The following is a 22,189-nucleotide window of genomic DNA, read 5'->3' as shown; positions in this document are numbered from 1 at the left end:
CTACCACTACACAACTACTACCACTACACAACTACTACCACTACACAACTACTACTACTACTACCTGCGGAATACGAGGATACAGTTCCAACTTGACTTACACAGTTTATATCCCGTCGATATACAACCAACTTGTTCAAAATGCACGTTCGAGACGCCACCGGCCGTCAGGTCTCCCTCTTGAACGACGAACCCACCGTCCAGCCTATGCCCCAGCGTCTCAGCTACCACACAGCAAACCAGGTCATCTCACAACCTTTCCACCCGGCGCCGCGCAGCAACTCCTCCTCGCCCCACACTCCCGAGCTCCTTCGCTCAGACTCATATGACTCCAATGCGAGCAGCGATCCCCTCTCACCCATGACTCCCACCTCATACGACCCGAGCAGAGTCAGCGCATTCCCTGGACAGCCCACATACGACGAGTACGACATGCCCTCGAAGCGCCCTACCTACGCGAACACCAGCCGCGCAAACTCATATGAGGAGGACAGTTCAGCGACATCGCCCTTGCCCGAGCGCCCAGGAAAGAGATACCCTTGCCGTTACCGCGACAGCCATGGCTGCGAGAAGACCTTTACCACCTCCGGGCATGCTTCCCGTCATTCCAAGATCCACACTGCTGAGAAGGCGGTGCAGTGTACCTTCCATGGTTGCCAAAAGAAGTTCACCAGGGCCGACAACATGAAGCAACACCTCGAGACTCACTACAAGGACAAGTCTCGCTCTACCGCCTCGGCCAAGGTCGCGGCTCGCTCTTCGCTTGGTGGACTCTCATCTTCGGGCCGACGATCTTCATCTTCTTCAGCGAGGGCCGCTGCCAGCAGCCGCACTACTCGCGACCAGCCAATGTGGGAAGGAGAATCACCTTACGGGTACCCTCCCGGCCAGGCACCGCTCCCGTCACCCGCTGCCACCGGCGCGTGGGACATGCGTGGCCTCAACCTGCCTCTCCTCAACCGCCCCAGTGCTGCAAGGACACCCAGCAGTGGACTTGACGCATTGGCTATGGCTGTTGCGTGTCAAGAGGGCGCATAAGAGGTTCCCGACGGGGTTTCATTTGGGCATCCCTTGTACAGTTTCTACACTGCCACCGCACGAAGACACAGCACAGCTCGATCCTTTTCCAGAGCACCCTCTCTAATTACCCCTACTTTTTATATCGCCCCCCGCTTCTTCTTCATGATTGATGAAGCAACGAGGTTCTGTAGGGTCGGCGTTTGAGCATATTTGACGCTACCTCTTACGTCGGAAGCTATCTGGGAGCTTCCACATTTCTCTCATTTTTTACTAATACCTCTTATTGGGTATTGGGAATAGAAGGTCGCAAAGCATACGAATGACGCACCTGCACATACACGAGGGGGACTCAGGCAACCAAAAGGGAACGGCGTTGATGTATTATTTTATTTTTTCTCTTTCTCTCTGGTTCTTGCAAGGTTACTACCCCGGGGCGGATATTTGTCTGAATTGGCGTTTTTTTTCTGTCGCGGTTTCGTACACATACCCGAATCCTCGATTCAATCGGCCACTCGAGGGGCAGACGCATCACTGCGATTGTTTGTTTATGGGATAGGAAAGGCAACTCCTGGGTTGGAGTGGGATACACATACACGACGGCTATCTCAGAGAGAGGGGGGGACTTCCCTTGAAAAAGAACACAAGGGACAAGAGCAGGCAGTTCCTATGAAAGGACGCGCTCGCATGGCAGTGGGCGATTCTATACCAACGATGGGTGACTGGTGGCTAGGACAAGAGTCTCTCACCATCTTGGTACCATACGCGTCCATCGCAAACCGCCCATTTTGGCGAAATCTATGAACAAGTTTCCAAAAGTAACAAGAAGCTACTTCTCACAGCTGTGTCATGTGAAATCTCGTCGCAAATTTGTCTCACCAATGTCTCTATGCCACGCCTCACGTCTTCCAACGAATTCCAAGCAGTCAGCCTCACACGGCTCGTTAGCGTTTGACCATGGCCTCAGAAAGAATTTCATTGAGGAACCCGATGGCGATCATCGACCCGATCAAACCCTCCGATGTGGTTTGCGGCTGGAAAATTCCAGAGAGACCGCCGAGCGGAAGGAGGAGGAGAAGAAGAAGAATAAGAATAAGAGGAGGGGAGGGGTCAGGGTGTGAATGTCAAATCAGCTGAAAGATGGTTGGGTAAGGGGGAAGAACATGTCCGTCGGCCCCAAGTGAACCGCCCCCCCCCCTTGCATGGAGTGATGTTCAGGGCCATCTCGGATCTTCGTTGGAGATCGAGATCCCTCCCCCCCCCTCCTCGGTGGTTTTACCCACATGTACATGGGCAGAAGAGAAGACACGCATACAAATCCCGTGCCAGAGCTCTGGAAAGCCACCGCGGCCCGAGCATTGGCGTCGACGTCAACGGCGGGCCACCACCGCAGCCCTCTGCCTTGTCTCTCAACCCTCCAGGGCCGGAAAGGAATGCCCGGCAACTTGGGGCTCGCCGTGCCTCACTCCGCCGGAATGCATCCTGATCAACCCCCCCCCCCCCCCCCCCCGCGCGTTGCTGGGGAACATCAACGGCACAAGGGACCTACTCATCGATCGACAGTCACTCGTTGGTCCGAGTACGCTGGATTGTGGTGCAAACGGTCGTCGCATTCCCACGAGGCCGCGGCGCGCGGCGGCTGTACTTTTTTGGTTTGGGGGAGAAGGGGGTGTCAAAATACAGCATGCACATGCTCCGTCGGGGCGTGTCGCCAGATACAGTCTTGATGTCGGCTCATTTCGATGCTTTCGTCTCCTTTTTTTCCGGGTGTTTTTTTCTTCCTTCTTTTTTCTTCGAGCATGTTATAACCTAGCTAGTATCTCCTCCCAACTCCGGCCCTGACACCTCGTCCACCCGTCTCAAGCCAGCGCCGTTCCATCAGCCCATATGGCGGTGGCTTCAACACCATCCCACAAATAGAGGAATGTGACCTCGAGCCGTCATCACGATCCGCTCAGGAATTTGCCGTCTCCCCTTGCGACACGCCGCCTACTCCTGCCAGAGCGCCTCCTCTTCGGTGCAGAGCCTCGCCATCTCATATTGCTCGTCCGTCTGGCAAACCAATGTACGGCACTTGGCGTCGTCTTTGCCAACCTCCTGGACCGTGTCTACTATTCTCTTGCCGTTTAGGGCATCGTCAATGGTAAAGCCCAAGCAAGCGCATTGCTCGACGACCCGCTTCCGCAGCTTGTCGCTCTTCTCACCAATGCCCCCGGCGAAGACCAATGCGTCCACGTTTCCGTTGAGGGTGACAAAGTATGAGCCAATGAAGGCGCATATTCTATCAACAAATATATCGAAGGCAAGCTTGCAGGTCGGCTCGTCGGAAGAAGCAATGATGCCAAAGTCGGTTGTCCCCGTGAGTGACTTCCATCCGCTACGCTTGTTGAGAATCTCTTCGGCCTGGGTAAGGTGCAGGTTTGATGTCGAGTTGGGAGACAGCTTGCCGACGTCACTCGCGTAATGGAAGACGAGACTGTGCGCATGCGAGTTAGCTTCTGATAAAGTAGATGCGTGGTGACTGCGATCACCGACCTGGGGTCTACACTGCCGCTTCTGGTGGCTCCAGGCAAGCCAGCAACGGGAGTCAATCCCATGCTGGTGTCCCAGCTCTGGCCGTTGCGAACGGCGCATGCGCTTGCTCCGCTGCCTAGGTGGAGAGCGATGATGTTGAGGTCTTTGGTATCCTTGCCGAGGAACTCGGAGACGGAGCGCGTGATAAAAGAGTAGCTGACGCCATGGAAACCGTATTTTCTTAGGCGGTTCTTCTTGGCAATTTCCTGATCGATGGGGTACGTGTGGATGTGCGCGGGAATAGTCGTGTGGAATTGCGTGTCAAAGCAGGCAACGTTGACAGCGTCGGGAAGCTGCTTCACGCACGAGTTGACGATATCGAGAGCGGGGCCATTATGCAGGGGCGCAAGGTCACTAAGCTCTTCCAGGTGGTGGTATGTGTCCTGGGTGATGACCTGGGAGCAAGGGTAGTCGCCTCCATGGACGATTCGGTGACAGGTCAGAGCAATGTCACTCTTCTGCTTGATCTGCGGTAGTTCCGGGTCCTCCATCAATGTCTTGAGGAGCACTTTGAAGGCGTCGTCCTGGGTCGTCACACTATCCTCGAGATCTTGGTTCTTCTTGACTTCAACCCCGCCGCGTGTGTAGGAGACCTGTGCAGGTGGGGCCGTCAGACCACTGACGGCCGTCTCTGCGATCTGCCGGGGTGACTGTTTGGGCTCGGCGGAGTAAACCGAGATCTTGACAGAGCTAGATCCCGAGTTGATTGCAAGGATGACCTTCATGCTGGGCAAATAGAGGGGTATAGAAAATAGTGCTAATGGTTCGTCCCAAAATCCGAGCGGGGATTGTCAGCGTCGTTATGGCAATGCTGTGTTGGTTCGGGGGCTCGATGCTGCCCGCAGATTTGGTTTTATATCAAGTCGTAACAATGGCCACCTGACAGCGACGGCGTGAGCAAAGTGGGTAACAGAATTCCGGACCGATACCTCTGGAGAAGGCGTGGGAAGATGACCGGCTAAATGATGTTGACTGAGGTGACTTTCGGGATATGGATCAGCAGATGTTGGCAGTGGAATGGTTTGAAGCAAGGTGCGGGCGGTGCTCCCGAGCTGTAGCGTGAAGGTGTGTGGTGACGTTAATACCACCGCATTGGGTTGATGAAGCCCCCCACCTTCAGCAGGTGGCTCAAGCACCGGAACCCCGCACCGGGCCTTGTCAGTGCATCCCTGAAAGAACGGCGAGTGGGTTCCCTGTGGGGCCCTGTCAAACCTGTCATCCTGTCCGACGCCCGGACCTAGGAATCCAGAGGAGTGGCTTCGTGCCATGCACACAACACACCACTTTTTTTTTTTAAAGTCTTGCCCATCCCCATCGAGCCAAGGCAATGCCCTCCAAGGCAGCCTCCGTGGAGCCACTACCCACCTGTAGCTTTCCTGAAAAGATACCACCAGTTCGGGTCCTAAACTTGGCATTGGCGCTGCTGGACTCGTCCGTCGTGATATATCTTAGCCCTGAAGATCCAAGCCCGAAGTGATGGACCTCAGAGGACGATCCCGACCGGGAGGTGAATCAGTCCACAAACTTATCAGCCATCCCGTCAGACTTTCGGCCTGTATCCTTGAAAATATCCTGACTACTGAGGCTTGTTGTGGCTCAGGGGGCCGAGTCGGAGTCGTATGAATCCGGCGGCTCAACGACTGGCTCCAGTCCTCTCGAGATATCTGGCGATGGAAGTTCCGACATCTCCCCTGGCAATATTTGCGGTGATGGCAGCTCGATGTGGTGCGGTGGGAATGGTATCCCATTGAACTCGCTGTCAGAGCTGTGCGCCACAACCCAACTTCTGAGAAACCTACGATAGTCTGTTGATTGCACGTGAGATCAGCCTTTGACCGGTTATAGGTAGGAACAATCCAAGACAGGGCTAGCTGTATGGGTGATTATGCCGTACCTTCACGCTTACTGAATTGGATACCCAAATACCGAAAATCAAGAGTGCTAGATGACGAGCCTGCTTCCGAGCTCGTCTGTCCTCCTTGGGAACCCGACCTTACGCGCGGACGCATGCGATGTGAGAAGGTGAAGCGCGAACGGGAGGAGCCACTGCTGTCCGGGGCACTACTGCGCCGGCTTCCGCGCACCGTCAAGCGGACTTGGCGATGCCGATCGTCGCGGTTGCGCAGCTCGCCGTCGAAGTTGTGTATCTCGTATTCCCGATATTGGCGACCGCCCGCGCGATTAGCGAATACAGTTAGTGAGTGGTAAGTCGAATAACGGTCCCTCCAAAATTTCAGCCTTTGTACCAGTCCCATGCCTCTGATGTTGCCAAAGCCGTCTGTTCTTCCGTGCACGTCGGACCATACAACATCAACATCGTAATAGTCGACCAAGTCCTTCCGACGGACGTCTCCTTGGAAGCGGATCGAGCTCTCGACGGTGGTGAATTCGTACTTGACCTCCATGAGATGGTCGTGGATCACCACGCCTTCGCCCGTCGTGTACCGGACCCGGTGTGGCTCGCGGAAACTGACAAAAAGTTCGAGCTCGCATGGATCTGTATAGGGGCGATGACGGGCGTGGAGAGTGTGAGGGAAGATATCGGCTGGGACGTCGGATGGAACTGGACTGCGGTTAGACTCGTGCCAGGCGCTCATACGGAAGACAGAGGCAATATACGGAAATGTTCTAGAAGCTCGCTCTGGTAGCTGCATTGCCAGAGGACGCGGCGCTGCTCAGAGCCGACCACTTCCCAAGGGCCAAGGTAGACGGTGCGTTCGTTGGGGGTGTTTTCAAAGAGGATTCTGGAGTAAGGGACGTGTCAGAAAGGAAGCATGTACGGTCTTGGCCATGGCAGAGGAAGATGGGGCTTGTGAAGCGTATCTAGAAAAAAAAAGCAAGGATGGCAGGCGGATAGATCGTACATGGTGGCTTGATAACCAGGAGGGCCGAGATCTAGCGGATGGAGGGAGGCATGGGGTGCCGAGGCCTCTGATGTGAGAGCTGAGATTGTCGAGGCACCCGAAGTCGGTGTCCATGTCGAGTCGAGGGGGCTCGCGTATGGCTGGCCGTACGAGGGTGGGCGGCCTAGGGAAGAAGAAGTGAAGGAAGAGCCGGAAGAGGACGAGGCGGCCATGCTGAGACGACCTTTACCTGTTTGTCGCTTTCGACTCTCGACTCTGGTCAACAATTCAAACTAGGCTGTGCAAAGTCGAAAGCACAATTATGACATGGTATTGGCCGGTCGGGTATATTGCCGGTTCGTCTCGTCGTAGGTATCGTATACGGGCAGAAATCTTGGGACGAATGCATTCAAACGACGTGGCGTCGACGATAGATGTGTCGCTTGGCATGAACGACGTGTGTTCCGGAACGCTGGGACGGAGGGCGATACGGTACGACCTCGGACAGGGCAAGGGCGCCGAGGCGCTGGACAGATAGCAGGTCGGAGCTGTGAGTTTTGAAAGAGGCGGTGCGCGGAGAGCCGTTGTTTGCTCTGTAGCCGACGATCCGTCAGCAAGTCCGTCCGCAAGACCTCAGGTGCCGGTGCCGTCGTGACCTCGAGTAAAGACTAGCACGGCGCCGTGTAGGAGTTGGAGGCCGAAGGCGTGGAGTGGGATGTTTTTCTCGAGACAAGACGGCACGCGGCAGCCAGCGAGCGGCATCCAAAAGTCGAGCGAGGACGGGAGAGGGACCAGACCAACGGAGCGGGGTCACAATGTAGTGGTGGTGGTGAAGAAGGTGCGGAGGTAGGACGGGATTCTACAGCACCACAGTTCAAGCAAACAAACAAAAATTAAGAATTAAAAGGTAAGAAAGCTTAGCCGGGGCGGTGCAAATGGGATGTGCAAATCTTGAGCGAGTGCCGGTGCGGATGGGGGTCCGACGCAGAGTCGGGTGGCTTGTGTTCTGTCTTCTGTTTTCTCTTGCCTCGAGACTTTTGGGCGTGCCCAACGTGGGGACAGAAGAACGTGCATCTCCTGCTCTTGTCCGGCTGGTCTGGATTTGCTAGGATCAATCAGTCATGACTGGAGAGGGTCCCTGGTGGGATAGCCCAGTTATCTTGGGTTAGAGTCGCTTAGCTTAACTGTGACATGTCTTGGATCTATGCAATGCTTGCTGGTGGGAAAACCTCAACGCGTGTATCCGGCTCATGCTGCCTAAAGCAATTGGCCGCGAGGTACTAAGCCTTTCAGAGTCCACGATCATACCTGCAACCCCATGGCAGTTTGGGCCCTGAGCAGTCAAGGCAGAGGAGCAAGTGTTGGCCAGAGTCACCAGCCAACAAGGATTGCTTCATAGTAGAAGATGACCGCCAACCATAACTATAATGATAACCTCCCATCTTGAGTGGGGGAGGCGCGTGGGGAGACGGGATGGCGCCTTCATCTTCAATGACGCTACCGTAGGACGTGACCACTGGTTGCTGGAGGCCTTGCTCCGAAGCCCGATCCCCGGGGGGGGGGGGGGTCTTGCAGAGTCCCGTCAACTTGGCCAAGTGCCCCAGCCCCGATGTAGCTGTAGCACGTTCTTGCTGGAACGAGCCTCAAGAGTCCATACTCCACACATCAAGAGACGAGGTACGGTAACTTGCAGGTTGTCCACCTCACTAAAGCCCAACTTCCAGGCCACAGGGCACCTCAGTTCAAAGTGCAGCACCCAAGAACGAGAACATTTAGGTGGGGTTCCAGTCGACCTAAGGACACCAACGGTCGATGCCATGGCTTGACTTGGCCGCCGCCGCCGGGTTGGGTCAGCCAATGACAGTGCTAAAAGCGACTGCATGCTCAAGCGACTGGCGACTGGGCTTCTCGCCGTGCTTCTAGCCCCCCTGTCAATCCTGGCAACCTACTGTTGCCTTATCCGCTTGTTGGTCCTGCGCATCCGCTTCCCACAATGGCTCCTCTTGCGTTCGCGAGATAACGACGCCCTGCTGAACAGCTCGCATTGTCTGTCGACTGACAGGCTGGACTCACGCTGCGACACCGTGCCATCCGACTGGTGCTTGCTAAAAGGCCTGCACACCAAGTACAACTTGTCGGGCCACGTCCTTTGGTGTGGATACGTAGATGTCGACAACCCAAGACCTTGGCTTCAGCAGGAACACTCGTCCTGAATGCTTGAAAAAGGCCTGCATGTCTCCTGACAAGGCGGCGCCTGGCAGCAGTAGTTAGGGCTGGGCCTGGAGGAGAAGCTTAGCTTTGTTCCAGTTTCACCATCAATCCGTAACCACTTCCAATGTTGCTCGAGGCAATCCATGAGCTTCGTGCGTAAGCCAGGCGATTGATGCATCAGCAGGTGAAAACAAGATGGCAAAGCTACGAGGTGGTTGACCTTGGATGCTGATACCTACGTTGGTCGCATTATGTCTAAGTTGGGGCAAACCCCTCTTAAGAAGATTACATCCCATCAAAACTCGGTGGTCTGGGTTTAGAGTGGGGTGGGGGTTGCAACATTGAAAAGCGAAGACCAGGCAGTCTCGTCCCCTTTCCAGACTGGGCTGTGCATCGCCTCCGCTCAGCTGAACTGAGAGCCTTCGCTATCCAATATTAAGCCAAGGTGGTCAACCAGGCAAAGGGAGACGCGGAAGCTCAATCCGTACGTGGTAGGGGATGAGCCAGCCGTTTTTCTAGTCAATCTGCGCTTGGCGACAACCCCCGGGCTGCCTGCTTCTAGCTTCCTTTCTGCGCGCCTGTGTTTGCCAATTCTTCCTTCCTCTCCTTGCTCTGACAGAACCGAACTTGGGTTTTCCTTCTCGCCCGCCTTCCCTTGCCCAGCTAGACTTTAATTGTCGCCAGCCCCTCATATCCGACTGTTGGCTTGTTCCCATCTGATCAACTTCCGCCGTCTCTGCGCGTGTCCCGTCCCGTCTTCGTCTTCCGTTCAACTCACAAACCCGCCCACACTGCACGTCAATTGCCCAATGGTTTTCTTCAACCGCGACTAACGTACCCTTGGAAACGGGTCCTTGCTGAGCGCGACCCATCTTCCCACTTCATCCGACTATCCGACCTTCTCATCTGCATCTGCGCATACCACTTCCCAGTCACTACCTGAAGGGTTTTGTCTTGTCTTGCCATACAGTAACCCGGCGCCGGTTAGGTTTCGGTCCATGTAGGTTACATCTCCCCAGCGCTTCACCGTGTCACTGTTTCTCACCAAACGAAGCGACTTCCGCCGAACGTGCTCGACTTGACCTGAGGTAGTGAGCCGAGTCTGGGGTAGTTGCGCCGGAGCCATGTCGGCTCTGCCCGACCCTCTAGTGAGGAGGAATCGGGGCTTCCTAGGCAGCGATAGCTCCGCTTTGTCCGCCCGAGACCGCCAGGTACGTCCGCTCGCCCCGTCTGTATCCCTAACTCCATCCGATGTAACTTCGATGAGCTGCATCTCAGACCTCGTACCCGTCTTCTGTTTTCGCCTTCATCTCATCTCATCATCTCGCATTGATCCTCTTATATCCATGTTGGCCTCCCGGATGTGTCACTGGCTCATTGGCTCTCTAGGACCGCGACCAATTGCGTTATGAGCTCGACCTCAACTCATGGAATCTTCGTATTTGGGGTGTGGCCGCCTCAGGCTTCCTGACAGACTCGTAGGCGTAGCCCGTTGCTGCTTTCAACCTCCTCTGTTCATGGCTGACCCCTTATTCAAGCTACAACCTCTTTTCCACCAACGTCATTCTCGCCTCTATAGCCTTTGTGTACTGGCCTTCGCACGGTGCAAGATGGCAAGGGTTGCTCATTAATTTCTTTACTTTACTCGGTTCTGTCATTGGTCAGCTGCTGTTCGGATTCCTCGCCGACTTTTACGGCCGGACCCGTCTCTACGGCATTGAGCTCGTACTGGTTATTGTGTCGACCATTGGTGTAGCCACCAGCAGCTATGGTTTCGACGACATGAGCTTTCTGGGACTGTTTATTTGGGTACTTGTTTTTCCTCGCCCATTCTGCGGCTCTCATTCTCTACATCCTGCAAGCATAACTTACTAATGAATGCTGGCTCAACAGTGGCGCTTTGTGATGGGAATTGGTTAGTAGCTGTTCTTATACGCGGATCTTGCACCCGGATATCACGACTGACGCGGTAGCACAGGCATCGGCGCCGAATATCCCCTTAGCGCTGTCATTACCTCAGAATGGTCAAGCACTCAGTCTCGGGGAACCATGATCTCTTCCGTAAGTTAGCTGAACAGTCCTTTGTTCCTAACTCCCACTCAATATTGACCGACACCGCGTTGTCAGACGTTCATGATGCAGCCCATCGGCCAAGCTCTCGCCCAGCTTGTTGGTCTCTGGGTACTTCTCGGCCGTGAAAAGAGTGAAGGTCTGCAGGCTATGCAGTGTGGCCTCGATATGAAGTTCGACAAGGAATGTCGCCGCACCGTGGATGGTATCTGGCGTATTGTCATCGGTTCTGGCGCTGTTCCCGCTCTGCTGGCCATCATATTCCGTTTCTTCTTGTTCGACTGTGGACTGTACAGTCTTGAGGTCAGGAATAAGCCTGGCATAGCCCTGAGAAACACACAGAGGGTCTACGGTGCTCCTCCTGGGACAACGGCGGGGTATCCCATGAGCCCCAACGACGGCATGCATGCTACAAATTCGCAGCAACCCATGCCTATTCAGTTCTCAAAAGACGATTTGTACAAGTATTTCATTGAGGATGGGAACTGGTACTACTTGCTGGGTAAGTTCGCTACCCTGCGTTGTGCGGCTGCTGTCAAAGGCTTGCAGCTCACTGCCACCGTTGCATCTCAAGGATGACCCCCAACACTGATGACACTATAGGCACCGCTGCGACATGGTTCTTCCTCGATGTAAGCTTCTATGGCCTCAGTTTGGACAACAGAGGTACTCTATCCGACATGTGGGCGACTACAGGGCCGACGAAAATCGATGATAGATTATCGTGCTGGAACTCCAAGTTCCCGGACGGGAACGCAACAGCACGGGTTTGGGGCCGGACAGGGCTTCCTGTCTGGCAGACGGACGCGACACTGCCCTGCAACACAATCTACGACGTGCTCCTGGAGCAGGCGAAGCAGTACCTGCTGACCGTATCCATTCCTTCCATCGCGGGCAGCGCCTGCTTCGTCATGGCCGCCAACCGTATCCCTCGCAGGCTTTGGCTGACAGTTTCCTTTTTCGTTCTGGCTATATTGTTCGTAATTACAGGTTGTGTGTACTATGGTGTCAACCGTACCTCTGCCGCACCAGCGACGGTTGTGTTTGTGGCGTTGTGTCATTTCATGTTCAACTTTGGTAGGTCACGCATGAGTCTTATCTATCAGTCAATTAGCGAGGGCCAATAGCTAACAACATCACCAGGGGCGAACACTCTGACCTTTATGATTCCAGCCGAAATCTTCCCAACATGCTATCGCTGTACATGCCACGGCATCTCCGCTGCCGCCGGAAAGTTGGGCAGCATCGTGGCCCTCCTCGTCGTCTACGGGATCAACTCGTCCTACAAAGCCGAAAACCGCCAGGGGCTCATTTTCCTGCTCTTCGGCTCTTTCGTCGCCGTCGGCGCCGTCTTCTCGTGGGCATACCTGCCCGATTCGCAGCGATGGGTCGTGAACGAGGAGGGGCGCCGCGTACTGGAGCAAAAGACGCTAGAGGAGCTGGGCGAGGGCCGCGAGAGAGCGCGGCAGCTGGGGGAGGTAATCACCGTCAAAGAAAAGTGGCATGATCTAAAGCGAAGGAGAGCGTCGCCAGAGCCATCTCAGGCTACGGACCCATGAGAAAATGGCATCGAGGTGAAGTACATGCGAGGTTGTAAACGATTCGTCATTTTCCATTTCCAGGGGTGTAGACACATTACAATCACTTGACGAATGCAGATACGCTTTTAAGATTGCTCACTTCTCCATCCCATGGCGCCCCCCCACATCCTCTTGACATCTCTACATTGTAAAGACCATCAAATACACAAGTGTCCCTCTGGGTCCAGCGCAATTTGCAAAAGGTCAACGGTTTCCACATAAACATCCCTCCCGCTCGTCGTAGCCTTGACGTGCACGTTGCTCTCCAGCGCGTCGAGCCATCTAGCCCAGCGTAATCCCGGCGTGGGCGCCGTCCAGCCACAGCGGGGCTGCAGGATGCGCGAGAGGCGGACAGCGAACGGGGCGAAGTGGACGTCGACAAGTGACAGACTGCTGCCGAGGAAAAGGGGTCCCTCCTCGTCGGCGGCGAGGACGAGGTCCTTGATGGCCTCCTGCAGCCTTTCAATGTTTTGCGGCTGTTGGGTCGGGTCCGGATTGCGCAGGAGTCGGTAGAAGGCCGGGACTAGGCGGGAGTTTATCTATGGCTTGGGTGAGTTTCACTCGTTTCAGCGAGAGGGAGAAGGGGGGGGGGGGGGGGCAGGAAGATGAGGAGGGGATGGCGAACGTGGTCTATCCATTGTCTGCAGTTTGCGCGGAGTTTTACGTCAGAAGGGAAGAGTGGGGTGTTGCGGTCCATTTCCTCGAGCTGTTACAAGCAAAGTGGTCAGCCGTTAGTGTAGGCATGCCGCCAGACGATGCAGTGGACTCACATATTCCAGTATGACACCACTTTCCGCGCAAGCCCAGTCGCCTTGCCGTATGGCAGGTACTGTTCCCCGCGGGTTGGCTTCTAGCAACTCCTGCGATGCGGGCACCTTGTACGGATCTTCTTCGCAATACTGATACTGAAGCCCCTTTGCTTCGAGGGCGATCCAAACGCGCTGAGAAAAGGGGCTGGCGAGGCCCCGAGTCAGTAGGGAGACATTGCAAACCAGAACAACGTACGTGGGGGGGGCGAACCAGTAACATGCCGAATAGAGTTTAAGATCGCTCTCCTTTTCGTGTTTCTTGGCGGTCCAGTGCGCCTTTCCAGTCGCCTTTTTGGGCCCGTCGTTCTACAGTCGTCAAGTCAGTCCACAAGGCTACGGTCTCTCAGGTGCAAAATGTGATGTCCCACCTTTGTAAGTTCGGTCTTATGTTTGGCCAGATACCGCTGGATACTATTCCTCTTCACCTCGTCACTCTTCGCCAGGGTATGCTGATGCGGCCCAGGGATACCGCTGATGCTTATATGCCCATTCACCCTCTGGATCGTCCAGAACTTCTGCCCCGGCGCCGGCAGGTTATTCGGCGTGGCGGGCGCGACCCGCAGTTCCCTCTCGCCAGGAGGCGCAAGGACAGTGTGCGCGCCGTTGAGGGCCTGTCCCCCATTAAGCGGCACGTAGGTGCCGTCATCAACGTCATGGAGCGTCGCGCCGGGGAAGTACTCCGTGATCTTGATCTTGACGTCGCAGAGGTTGAGTTTGCGCGACACGCGGTTGCGGCGTTTCTTGTTGGGGTCGTCCGACTTCTTGGTCCCCGGCGGCCGGCCCTTGAGGCGACAGTCCCAGTAGTGCGAGATGAAAGGCTTCTTCTTGTACGTTTGTGTTGATCTGTGGGAGTAGACGTTGTCTATGTGTGGGAAGTAGGCCTCAAACCTGGGCACGCGTCAGCTGAAGTACGCCGACTATGAGTTCGCAGGCCTGCGAACGATGAGAGCTTACTGTTCGTGGGTAAGAATGATGAGGCCGTCTGCATCAAACAGCTTCTGGCGCCACTCCTCGAGATTCGGAGGGTCTATGACCCATTTGCTGCTGAGGAGACTGCCGTGTGGCCTCCAGCCGGGGGCGGTAGTGCCGTCTATGGGGATAAAGCCGCTGGGCCCAATGAGCGACTCCTCCATCCCGCCTGCACTCTGATCAGGGATCGCGGGACCCGGCGTCAAGATGCCGAATTGGCCGTGTTGATCCGGTACCGGCATGACCTGGCTATGACCAGCCTGCTGCGCGTGAACCGGCCGACCTAGTTGTCCGAGAGGCCCGATAACACCCGGCACGACGGCATGCTGCTGCTGCTGCTGCTGCTGCTGCTCCTCGTCGTGCTCGTCCCCAGTGGACGGCAAGTGCACGTCCTGGCCCCGCAGGGAATCCGAATGAAAGACCGGCCCTGGGGCCTCCATTCCGGACATGTCGATCACAACACCGGGGTTGGAGCCGGGACCGGGACGGAAGTGGGTTACGGTCACGGTGCCGTCACCGGCAGCGTCGTGCGGCGCAGGCGGAGGCGGGACGCCGAACTCCTGCTGCTGCTGCTGGTGTTGTGGTGCGCCAGGGTGGGGACCACCGTGCGGGGAGGAGGAGACGGCTGTGCCGCTGCTGGCTGGACGGGCTTCAAAGGGCGACGCCGGAGCCTCCGGTGGCATTTGCTGCAATGGGGGGTTAGAGGTGCTGTGTTGCTGCTTTAATGCTTCGTGCATTCCACGAACGGCTGCCGGTGCAGCTGGGCTCTCCAGCAGTGGCCGGGGCGGGGGGGATAAAAGTGGATGGACGTTGGGTGGTTTTGCGCTTGGCAGCGACATTGGAGAGCTGCGAAGGGCGGCAAGGCGGCAACTTGTGCACGGGCCATTCCACGAGGCCCAGAAAGCTCTGGCCATCAAATGCGGTACGTAGCATCGTGACAGTTGCTGGACGAACCTCTCAACACTGGATGGTACGGGCGGGCAAAGGCAATAAGTTCAGGGCACAGCTCGCTTAACAGAACAAGTGCCGCAAACCTTCGGATCCCTAGTTCAGAAGAGTCGTGTGGTTTGTTCGTAATCCCTATGGAAATTCTATGACCCAATCTCACATATATATCCACCTGAAGGCTTGTCCAGCCGGCGTGTTGTACATGTTCAAAGCCGTAGAGCGCCAGTCGAAGAAACATTTCTCAAGATCAATGACAAGTGCCCACCCCATGCGGCTCGTTGACCGCAGATCCCTAAACTCCATACACCATTCAAACCTTCCCTGGCTCAATTCGCCGCATCCCACGATGAAAGGTCCATGGCGTCCATCGGGCCCATGTTCATCAGTGATCGCAATACTCCCTCAGCCCCAGGCGTCATGCCAGCCTGCCCTTGTAGGTCACTCCAGCCACTCGGCATTCCAAAGTCTGCCCCCGGTGTTTCAGGCATTGAAAACCTCGGGTTCGGTGTCAGCCCGGTCCGAATATCGAACGCACCCGCTTCATTGAAATAATTTGCGTTTCCGTCTGTGCTGCCCCGTGGGTTCATGCTCTGTTGCGCTGTCACTGGGCTGGCGTTGAACGAGTTCTGACCGGACCCCTCGAGACCCCCCGTCGTCATGTTCACTCGCTGCTCTGACGAACTCGAGTTCGGCGTCGGTCGATTGGAGTTGTCGCCGTCGGGCGATCCCGACATGTTGTTGTCCCCACTGCTTTCGCTCTGTCCAAGCCCCGTCATGCGCCCGCTACTCGACCCAGACTTGTCGTACATGGAGCTAGAGCTCGGCGTCAACGCACTTCCGTGCATAGGAAGACTATGTGTATTGCTCGCACCGTATGGCATGCCGTGTTCCACTGACAGCCAACCCTGGCCCCCAAAGCCAGTCGATGCAGAGTTCGGGGCACCATCGCTGGTTTGTTCAGGCTCAACAATATTTGGGGCTGTGGCGAGGTTGCCGTCATCGCCCGCGGTCTTCATGAAGTGGCATTCGTTGCGGTACGACATGATGCCCTGTACACCATCGGGGTCGTCACAAACGGGACCCTTACTTCCGCCAGCGTTCGAGCCCGGCTATAAACAAGTCAGATCAGATGCAGGTCAGCGTGACGGAGGATACGTACGCTTTCACCACTTCGTGGGAATGCTGCCTTGAGTTTTGGTATTCTCATCGCAAGAGCTTCCAAATCCACATCCAGTTGGACGAGGAAAGATTCTGTAAGGGGGTTCCTTCTCTTGAGCGCATTCATGGCAGAGAGAAGGAATCTGAGCGAGTCGGCCGTTTGGCTGTCTTCGGGGCGGCTTTTGAGATACTGGACGAACACTCTCGCGGCTACATATAGACAAAAGGATATGAACGGGTTCATCTGGAAAATATTAGTAGCTGCAGTGGTCTTGAACGCGTAAATCAACGTACTGCTGAAAGGTCCAAATGTGAGATCATCCTCATGATGCTCGCAATCTCGTTGGCTGCCGTAATACATCGCACCTTGCTTTCCGCGCTGACTGACGAAGGTAGTCTGTTCTTGTCGGCTTTGAAAATAGCAGCTTGGTGGAGGCATATTGTCGACGTGTGAATGCTCATATTGGTAAAGACAATATTGGGGTTGCCAAGGCCAATTGGTAGCTTGAGGTACGAAGGTAGGCAGAGGGACGTGTTGAGCAGGATGTTGTCCATGTTGCGATGTCGCTTCCAGAACTCGCCGTTAAGGTCGTGATCTCGGTCGTCGACGTCGGGCCGATGCAGATGGATCAGGTTTCGGCCGAAGAGGCAAGCCATAAGCACGATGCCGCCGAACGAAGAGAGCTTGCCAGCTCCAGACGGGCTCATACAGTCCTGCAAAGACTGCGTCTGCTCAGGCCGGCTCATTTCAAACGCCTCTTCTGAACAAGGCAAGTTCGTCATAATGTCCTTCTCATCGACAGTCATCGGCCACCCGGTTCCGATGCTTGCATAACGGTCCTCGCAAAAAGCCATCCAAAAGGTACGCCGCCTCTCCTCGCGCTCGGTCCAATCTCTCGGTGGTGGGAGACACTGCTTTACGTCTAGGCCAGCTCCATCGAGTCGGTGTAAACCCATCCTGGCAAGATTTAGCTGCGCCTCCAGAACCCCGGCGTGTAGCAGTCATTGACTCACATTTGACAGAGGCGCACAGCAGACCCGGTATTCATCCAAGCTCGAGGGAAGTACATCATTTTGAACTCGTATGAGGCCAGTAGCACATGCGTCTGAGCATGAGCTACTGAAATCATATGCTCACCATAACCTTTGATGTAGTCTCCCTCGACGTATTTACGGGCTCTTTGGTAGAAGAGATCCTTGAGGTCGAGGTACTTTTCTGTGATGGAGCATGCCAGGGTCCATATGGCGTACCTGAGCGCAACTGGGGGACGTTGGTTCGGGGCCCTGTAAAGCGTGTTAGTGGGCGTGCTAATGCGCCAGGTGCGACCCAACGTGGGCAGTGCTTTGGGGTAATGGTCATCCTACAGGTTCATGGCTGCTAGATATCTGTATTTATGAATCATAGGCACTGAGGGGTGGACCTTTTCGAAATAGATTTGATGGCTGCAAAGGGCATGTTAGTCCGAGATGACATACAGCATGTTCTCAACACTAACAGCTCATCGATTGTTTCCTGGGGCGGGAGAGGCTCCTCAAGGCCCAGTCCAATCATCTCCCAAGTAAAGTTGCTTCCAGCATTGTTCATGCCCATTGACATATTGGAGTTGAAGTTGAAGTCTTCCATGGGCGGAGCAGCAACATTCTGAGTCTGGGGAGAAGATTCGCCGTTGAAGCGCCATCGGTCCACATCATGGTCGGCGCCGAGACCGAGAGTAGAGGGGTTAGGAATGCTGTAGCTCGTTGGGGCAGCAGCGTTGTGGTTGCGGTTCGGAGCAGCGGCATCTAGGCTTTGAGGTGTGTTTCTAGACGGGTCGGCAGGTGCCGCTGGAGGGTCTTGAGTCTTGAGAAGCGTTTCAACCTGTTCTACGGAGGGGCGCAAACACGTTCAGTCAGTCAGGAGGCACGGGAGAGAAGAGATTGGACGAGCAGGCTTGGTAACAGCGCAAAGTAGAGAAGAGCAAGGCGCAAGATGGGAGTGCTCACTCAATCGTTCCTCGAGAGCCTTGACATATCCCCGCTTGGGGCCGCTTTTCCTGCGAACTTCATCGTACGCGCAAGAATGGCCCAGCCTGGCGCATGTGCTGCAACTCGGCCTGACACCGTCGCACTTCAACTTGCGCTTCCGGCAGATCATGCATGCTAGGCGCTTCGGCTTGGGTACACTGTTGTTGTCGGCGGCGGCTTCTCTGCCGTTGGAATCGGTGCCTGGGCTTCGGGCCCGCTTATGGGAGCTGGCGCCGTTCGTATCTGGCGGCGTGGGTGTACTTGACGACATATTAAAATTGACAGATGATGTCGGGTCTGTAATGATTTCAAGTACGAGTCGAGAGTGGGTGATCAAAAGGGTTGATGGCGTACAAGGTTTGCAAGAGGACGCAGAGATGACGGGGTTACTATTGTCGGAGGTCGAAGAGCGAGCCGCGAGCCTCTTCTTGGGCAGGGCGGACTGCGGGAAGTGTCGCAGCGGGCAAAGTTACAGCGGTCGCTTACAGGAGGAGGGGCTGCTCGGCGTCGCAAAGGGTGTTGAACGTCATGCGGCCCTCGAGATTGAGCAGTCGTCGGGGGAAGTGTGTTGAGGGTCTTTGTGTTGTTGTACGTGTCGCCGAGTCGAAGAAGAAAGTGTATTTGTCGGCCAGGCAGTCACTCAAGGGCGGAAAGGACGAAGAATGGGGGGCGCCAGGAGACGGATATTCGGTCTGGCGCGGTGGAGAAGAGGGTGACGGCAAGTAAAGCTAGAAGATGTGAACGGGAAAGGATTGGGATTGAGAAGACACAGAATGGAAGTGGACGGGTACCCAGCACGACAACACAAGCAAAGTACCGTGCAAATGCAGCAAAGCGCAGCGCAGTGGAATCAGTACCAGGTGCTGGGGACTATCCGGGATGGGATGGGATGGGCGAGATGGAGAGTGGTACAGGTACAGCACTAGCGGCATAGACTTAGCCGCCATTCCCTTTGCAGCCGAGAATATGATTAATAACAGAGTATCGACATGGATCCCCAGCGTGGCACACGGCAGATAACCTGCGGATAGGCATACATGAATCTCATGTGAGGAAGGTACCTTACCATCCGTCCACCCCCCTTTCTTCCCTCCTGGACTTGGAAGAGAAGTACTGTACCTGCCTGCTCTGCCACTCCGTAAGGCGGCTGCTGACAATGGAAGACCCTGCCTTCTAAGCGAAGACCGGTCAGTGTCGCACCACACTGGACGAGGGCGAAAGCCCCCGCGCCACCCCCCCCCCGGCGTATGGCCTTTGGTGCTTGACTCTAGACGCTGCCTGTGTGGCCTCACGAACTTTTGACAACTGGAATTGGGCCGCTGCCATTCTTAGCGGCACCAGTAAGTGGGTTGTCGGAGTCGCCCATGAGCCCGTTGCACCCCGCTTCTCAACGTCTTTCACTCACCAGCACATCTGATCTAATACTGGACTTCTCCTTGGCTCTCGTCCGTGCCTACCGCCAGTCCAATCAAGCACATGCTGCCTTTCACAAGTCGATACGCAGAGTACGGATGTTCTCCCGCCAGTACAACGCCCCAAGAAATGACTTTCATTTATTTATTAGAAAGGAGGGGCATCTACCGCCCACTAGTTGAAGCTTCTCCTGGGCCATACATGCTCACACGCTTGAGAAACTTTATTTTGCGCCAGTGCATTCTGACCTGCCTGTTCCCGGCTCGTCGTAGCGGTTACCTGAAGCCACTCAGGGATGACTCCCGGTCTCGACTTACACAGAGCACATCGACAACTTTTCCGCTCATATTGAATGCCTTCTGCTTATTGTCAAGTATGTTACGACTCATACCCTAATGCTCCCTTATCCCAACTTTTTTGGCGTCCGACATGTCAACGTGATGGCATTGCTGACATTGCAGAATGCCCCAAAGTTGATCATCGCACGCGTGGAAAGGCCCGGGGCAGAAATGCGATGGTAGTATTGAGGTCCTAGGCAAACGTCTGAACACGCATCTCCCATTCACTCCTTCATGCACCACAGCCACACTGCGCTAGGTGCAACGGCCACCCAAGCCCATCAACCTGGTATGGCTGTCCACGGCCCCCGGCCGCTGCCTTCGCTGAATGGACGCATCCATCCCGTTTGGTCCCATCCTGCTACGTGTACATCGTATGCAAGCCACACACACCACTCTCACACCCCTCACAAATCTTCCCTCGACAAATCTTATGTACAAGAAGTTCCATCTGCTCCCTTCTCCCGCTAAGGGTACCCGAGGCTGAAGGCTGTTTGCCCTACTCCTCGTCCGCCCATTGGACATATTCCGAGTGCATCATCGACATCACTTGTGATGGCGACTGGAGACAAAGATCACTCGTTCCTTCATCAAAACATGGTGTTCAATGTTGATGCTGCCATCTATCCACGTCGAGCATCTTGTGAAAATAACATAGCCTGGCACAGGTATCGTTGACAACCAGCCGCCAGGTCACACCCTCGCCTGCTCACTCACATCACTCGGCTTCAAGTTGGGCCGCGCTGACTTTGCGTCCACATTCTTGGCTTTTTCGATCCCATCCTTGTTGCCAAACCATGGCCACCGTCTCATACCACCCCTATCTGGAAACATCGTTAGCTTTTTTCGAACTTCAAGTGTTGAATGATCCACAATACCAACAAGTGAAGGTCTGGGCCATGTAGCGAGAGAAGCGTTTTCAGCCTCTCGTTGCAACCAGGTCCATCAAGAGGTCACTTGCCGACTCCTGGCCAGATTCTAATCGTTCATTGAACAAACACTTCCGAAGGGCTGGGTGACGGTTACATTGCGTAGGGCTACTTCTTCTCAGCATCCACCCCGATGATGCGAAGAATGCCCAAATCGCTGTAAGCTAGACAGTACTTTGTCGGCGCCCAAGACACAACTGGACAAGGCCCAGCTGTCTTGAAGGTATGGACATGGTCTCCTGACTCAGTATGTCGAATGTCCAGTCCAGAGCCTAGCGACAAACAGTTAGTTGCTTCAATCTCTTCTCCACAGGACGACGCTGTTCTGCTCACCTTCGTCGCTGCCTCCTACCAAGAAGTTGCCGTCGAACGTGAAACCTAGTCCGCAGTCAGAACTCTGTGGGCAACCAAAAAGCTGTCGAAAACCCACTGATAGACCGTACTGGACCGATCATGCTAGTAATCGTCCGTTGGCAAATCCAATCTGTCGTGTCCCACAGAGAAATGATGGAGTCAGAACCACCGGTAGCAAGATAGCGTCCTGTTGGCTGCAGCTCGACTGATAGGCAAGATGAAGTGTGACCGTTGAGAGTGAACTCCTTGGACTCATTTTCAACGTTGAACTGAAAAGCAGGTTTGAAGTCTGGATAAGTCAAGATCCGGGTTCTGCCCTCCCCGGTCGTGAGGAATATCTTCTCGCCGCTCCAACAGAATGCAATCTGGTTTGTCTGGCTGGGCTGTTGATGCGAAGCGATGGGTGTCGACCGGGTCGGCGACAGTACAAAGATGTTGTCCGCCTGAACCAAGTGTGAGCATCGGACCCTACGATATCAGGAAAAAAGACACGACAAACCTTATTTCCAACCACCAGGGTTTGTCCGTCGGGTGCCCATACGAGAGTGAATGCGTCTCCCAAGCCTTTGATCTCATTGGTGCAGGTCTTCGATCGAACGTCCCAAAACTTGACGACTCCATCGTTGCTGACACTGCACAGCTCGGCATCCTTGACTGGGTTGAAAGCAACCTTTTCAATGGCAGCCAAATGGCCCTTCAGGTCGGTCGAAAAACGTACATTTGGCTTCTCCGGGTTCCCTACATAGACAGAGAGAGTCAGTTTCGCCGCTTCATGCATCTTGATGAAAACACATAATGCTACGTACAGACACGCAGGGTTTTGTCCGATGATCCCGTCGCAACCAGCGTTCCCAAAGGGTTCCAGGCAATCGATCGTATGCTGTGCTGATGATCAGGACTCTCGCCTTGAGTTTTCTCTTCATAGGGTAGTGGTAGCATACGTCTGTCCTCTAGAACTCGAGCTTGGATCAT

The 22,189-nt window shown here is 55.1% G+C and overlaps 8 protein-coding genes across 8 annotated transcripts; 3 read left to right on the top strand and 5 right to left on the bottom strand.

Moving 5' to 3' along the window:
* Positions 1-141: 141 nt before the first annotated feature.
* Positions 142-1,038, top strand: ColSpa_00153 (uncharacterized protein; the record flags this gene model as incomplete). The annotated part of the gene is made up of 1 exon (XM_049266365.1): positions 142-1,038. One exon carries the CDS (start codon positions 142-144, stop codon positions 1,036-1,038), a length of 897 nt encoding a protein of 298 aa, XP_049122322.1.
* Positions 1,039-3,006: 1,968 nt separating this feature from the next.
* ColSpa_00152 (putative acetate kinase) lies at positions 3,007-4,316 on the bottom strand (the record flags this gene model as incomplete). The annotated part of the gene is made up of 2 exons (XM_049266364.1): positions 3,007-3,493; positions 3,553-4,316. 2 exons carry the CDS (start codon positions 4,314-4,316, stop codon positions 3,007-3,009), a joined length of 1,251 nt encoding a protein of 416 aa, XP_049122321.1.
* Positions 4,317-5,474: 1,158 nt separating this feature from the next.
* Positions 5,475-6,667, bottom strand: ColSpa_00151 (uncharacterized protein; the record flags this gene model as incomplete). Its single annotated transcript, XM_049266363.1, has 3 exons — positions 5,475-6,088; positions 6,211-6,335; positions 6,456-6,667. The coding sequence occupies 3 exons, from the start codon at positions 6,665-6,667 to the stop codon at positions 5,475-5,477; spliced, it is 951 nt and encodes a 316-aa protein (XP_049122320.1).
* Positions 6,668-10,523: 3,856 nt separating this feature from the next.
* On the top strand, positions 10,524-12,274 carry ColSpa_00150 (repressible high-affinity phosphate permease; the record flags this gene model as incomplete). The annotated part of the gene is made up of 5 exons (XM_049266362.1): positions 10,524-10,560; positions 10,624-10,706; positions 10,773-11,217; positions 11,319-11,792; positions 11,859-12,274. The coding sequence occupies 5 exons, from the start codon at positions 10,524-10,526 to the stop codon at positions 12,272-12,274; spliced, it is 1,455 nt and encodes a 484-aa protein (XP_049122319.1).
* Positions 12,275-12,453: 179 nt separating this feature from the next.
* Positions 12,454-14,756, bottom strand: ColSpa_00149 (glutathione S-transferase U1; the record flags this gene model as incomplete). Its single annotated transcript, XM_049266361.1, has 4 exons — positions 12,454-12,834; positions 13,066-13,410; positions 13,473-13,992; positions 14,059-14,756. The coding sequence occupies 4 exons, from the start codon at positions 14,754-14,756 to the stop codon at positions 12,454-12,456; spliced, it is 1,944 nt and encodes a 647-aa protein (XP_049122318.1).
* Positions 14,757-15,347: 591 nt separating this feature from the next.
* Positions 15,348-18,454, bottom strand: ColSpa_00148 (citrinin biosynthesis transcriptional activator ctnR; the record flags this gene model as incomplete). The annotated part of the gene is made up of 7 exons (XM_049266360.1): positions 15,348-16,130; positions 16,181-16,423; positions 16,474-17,137; positions 17,194-17,540; positions 17,589-17,622; positions 17,676-18,042; positions 18,163-18,454. The coding sequence occupies 7 exons, from the start codon at positions 18,452-18,454 to the stop codon at positions 15,348-15,350; spliced, it is 2,730 nt and encodes a 909-aa protein (XP_049122317.1).
* Positions 18,455-18,560: 106 nt separating this feature from the next.
* On the top strand, positions 18,561-18,755 carry ColSpa_00147 (uncharacterized protein; the record flags this gene model as incomplete). The annotated part of the gene is made up of 1 exon (XM_049266359.1): positions 18,561-18,755. One exon carries the CDS (start codon positions 18,561-18,563, stop codon positions 18,753-18,755), a length of 195 nt encoding a protein of 64 aa, XP_049122316.1.
* Positions 18,756-21,158: 2,403 nt separating this feature from the next.
* Positions 21,159-22,189, bottom strand: ColSpa_00146 (THO complex subunit mft1; the record flags this gene model as incomplete). The annotated part of the gene is made up of 4 exons (XM_049266358.1): positions 21,159-21,260; positions 21,307-21,660; positions 21,717-21,955; positions 22,024-22,189. The coding sequence occupies 4 exons, from the start codon at positions 22,187-22,189 to the stop codon at positions 21,159-21,161; spliced, it is 861 nt and encodes a 286-aa protein (XP_049122315.1).

The sequence above is a fragment of the Colletotrichum spaethianum genome (assembly GCF_022836535.1).
Source record: "Colletotrichum spaethianum MAFF 239500 DNA, contig01, whole genome shotgun sequence".
Taxonomy (NCBI): domain Eukaryota; kingdom Fungi; phylum Ascomycota; class Sordariomycetes; order Glomerellales; family Glomerellaceae; genus Colletotrichum; species Colletotrichum spaethianum.
Note: the sequence above shows the minus strand (reverse complement) of the source record. Positions and strands in the feature narration are given on the sequence as shown.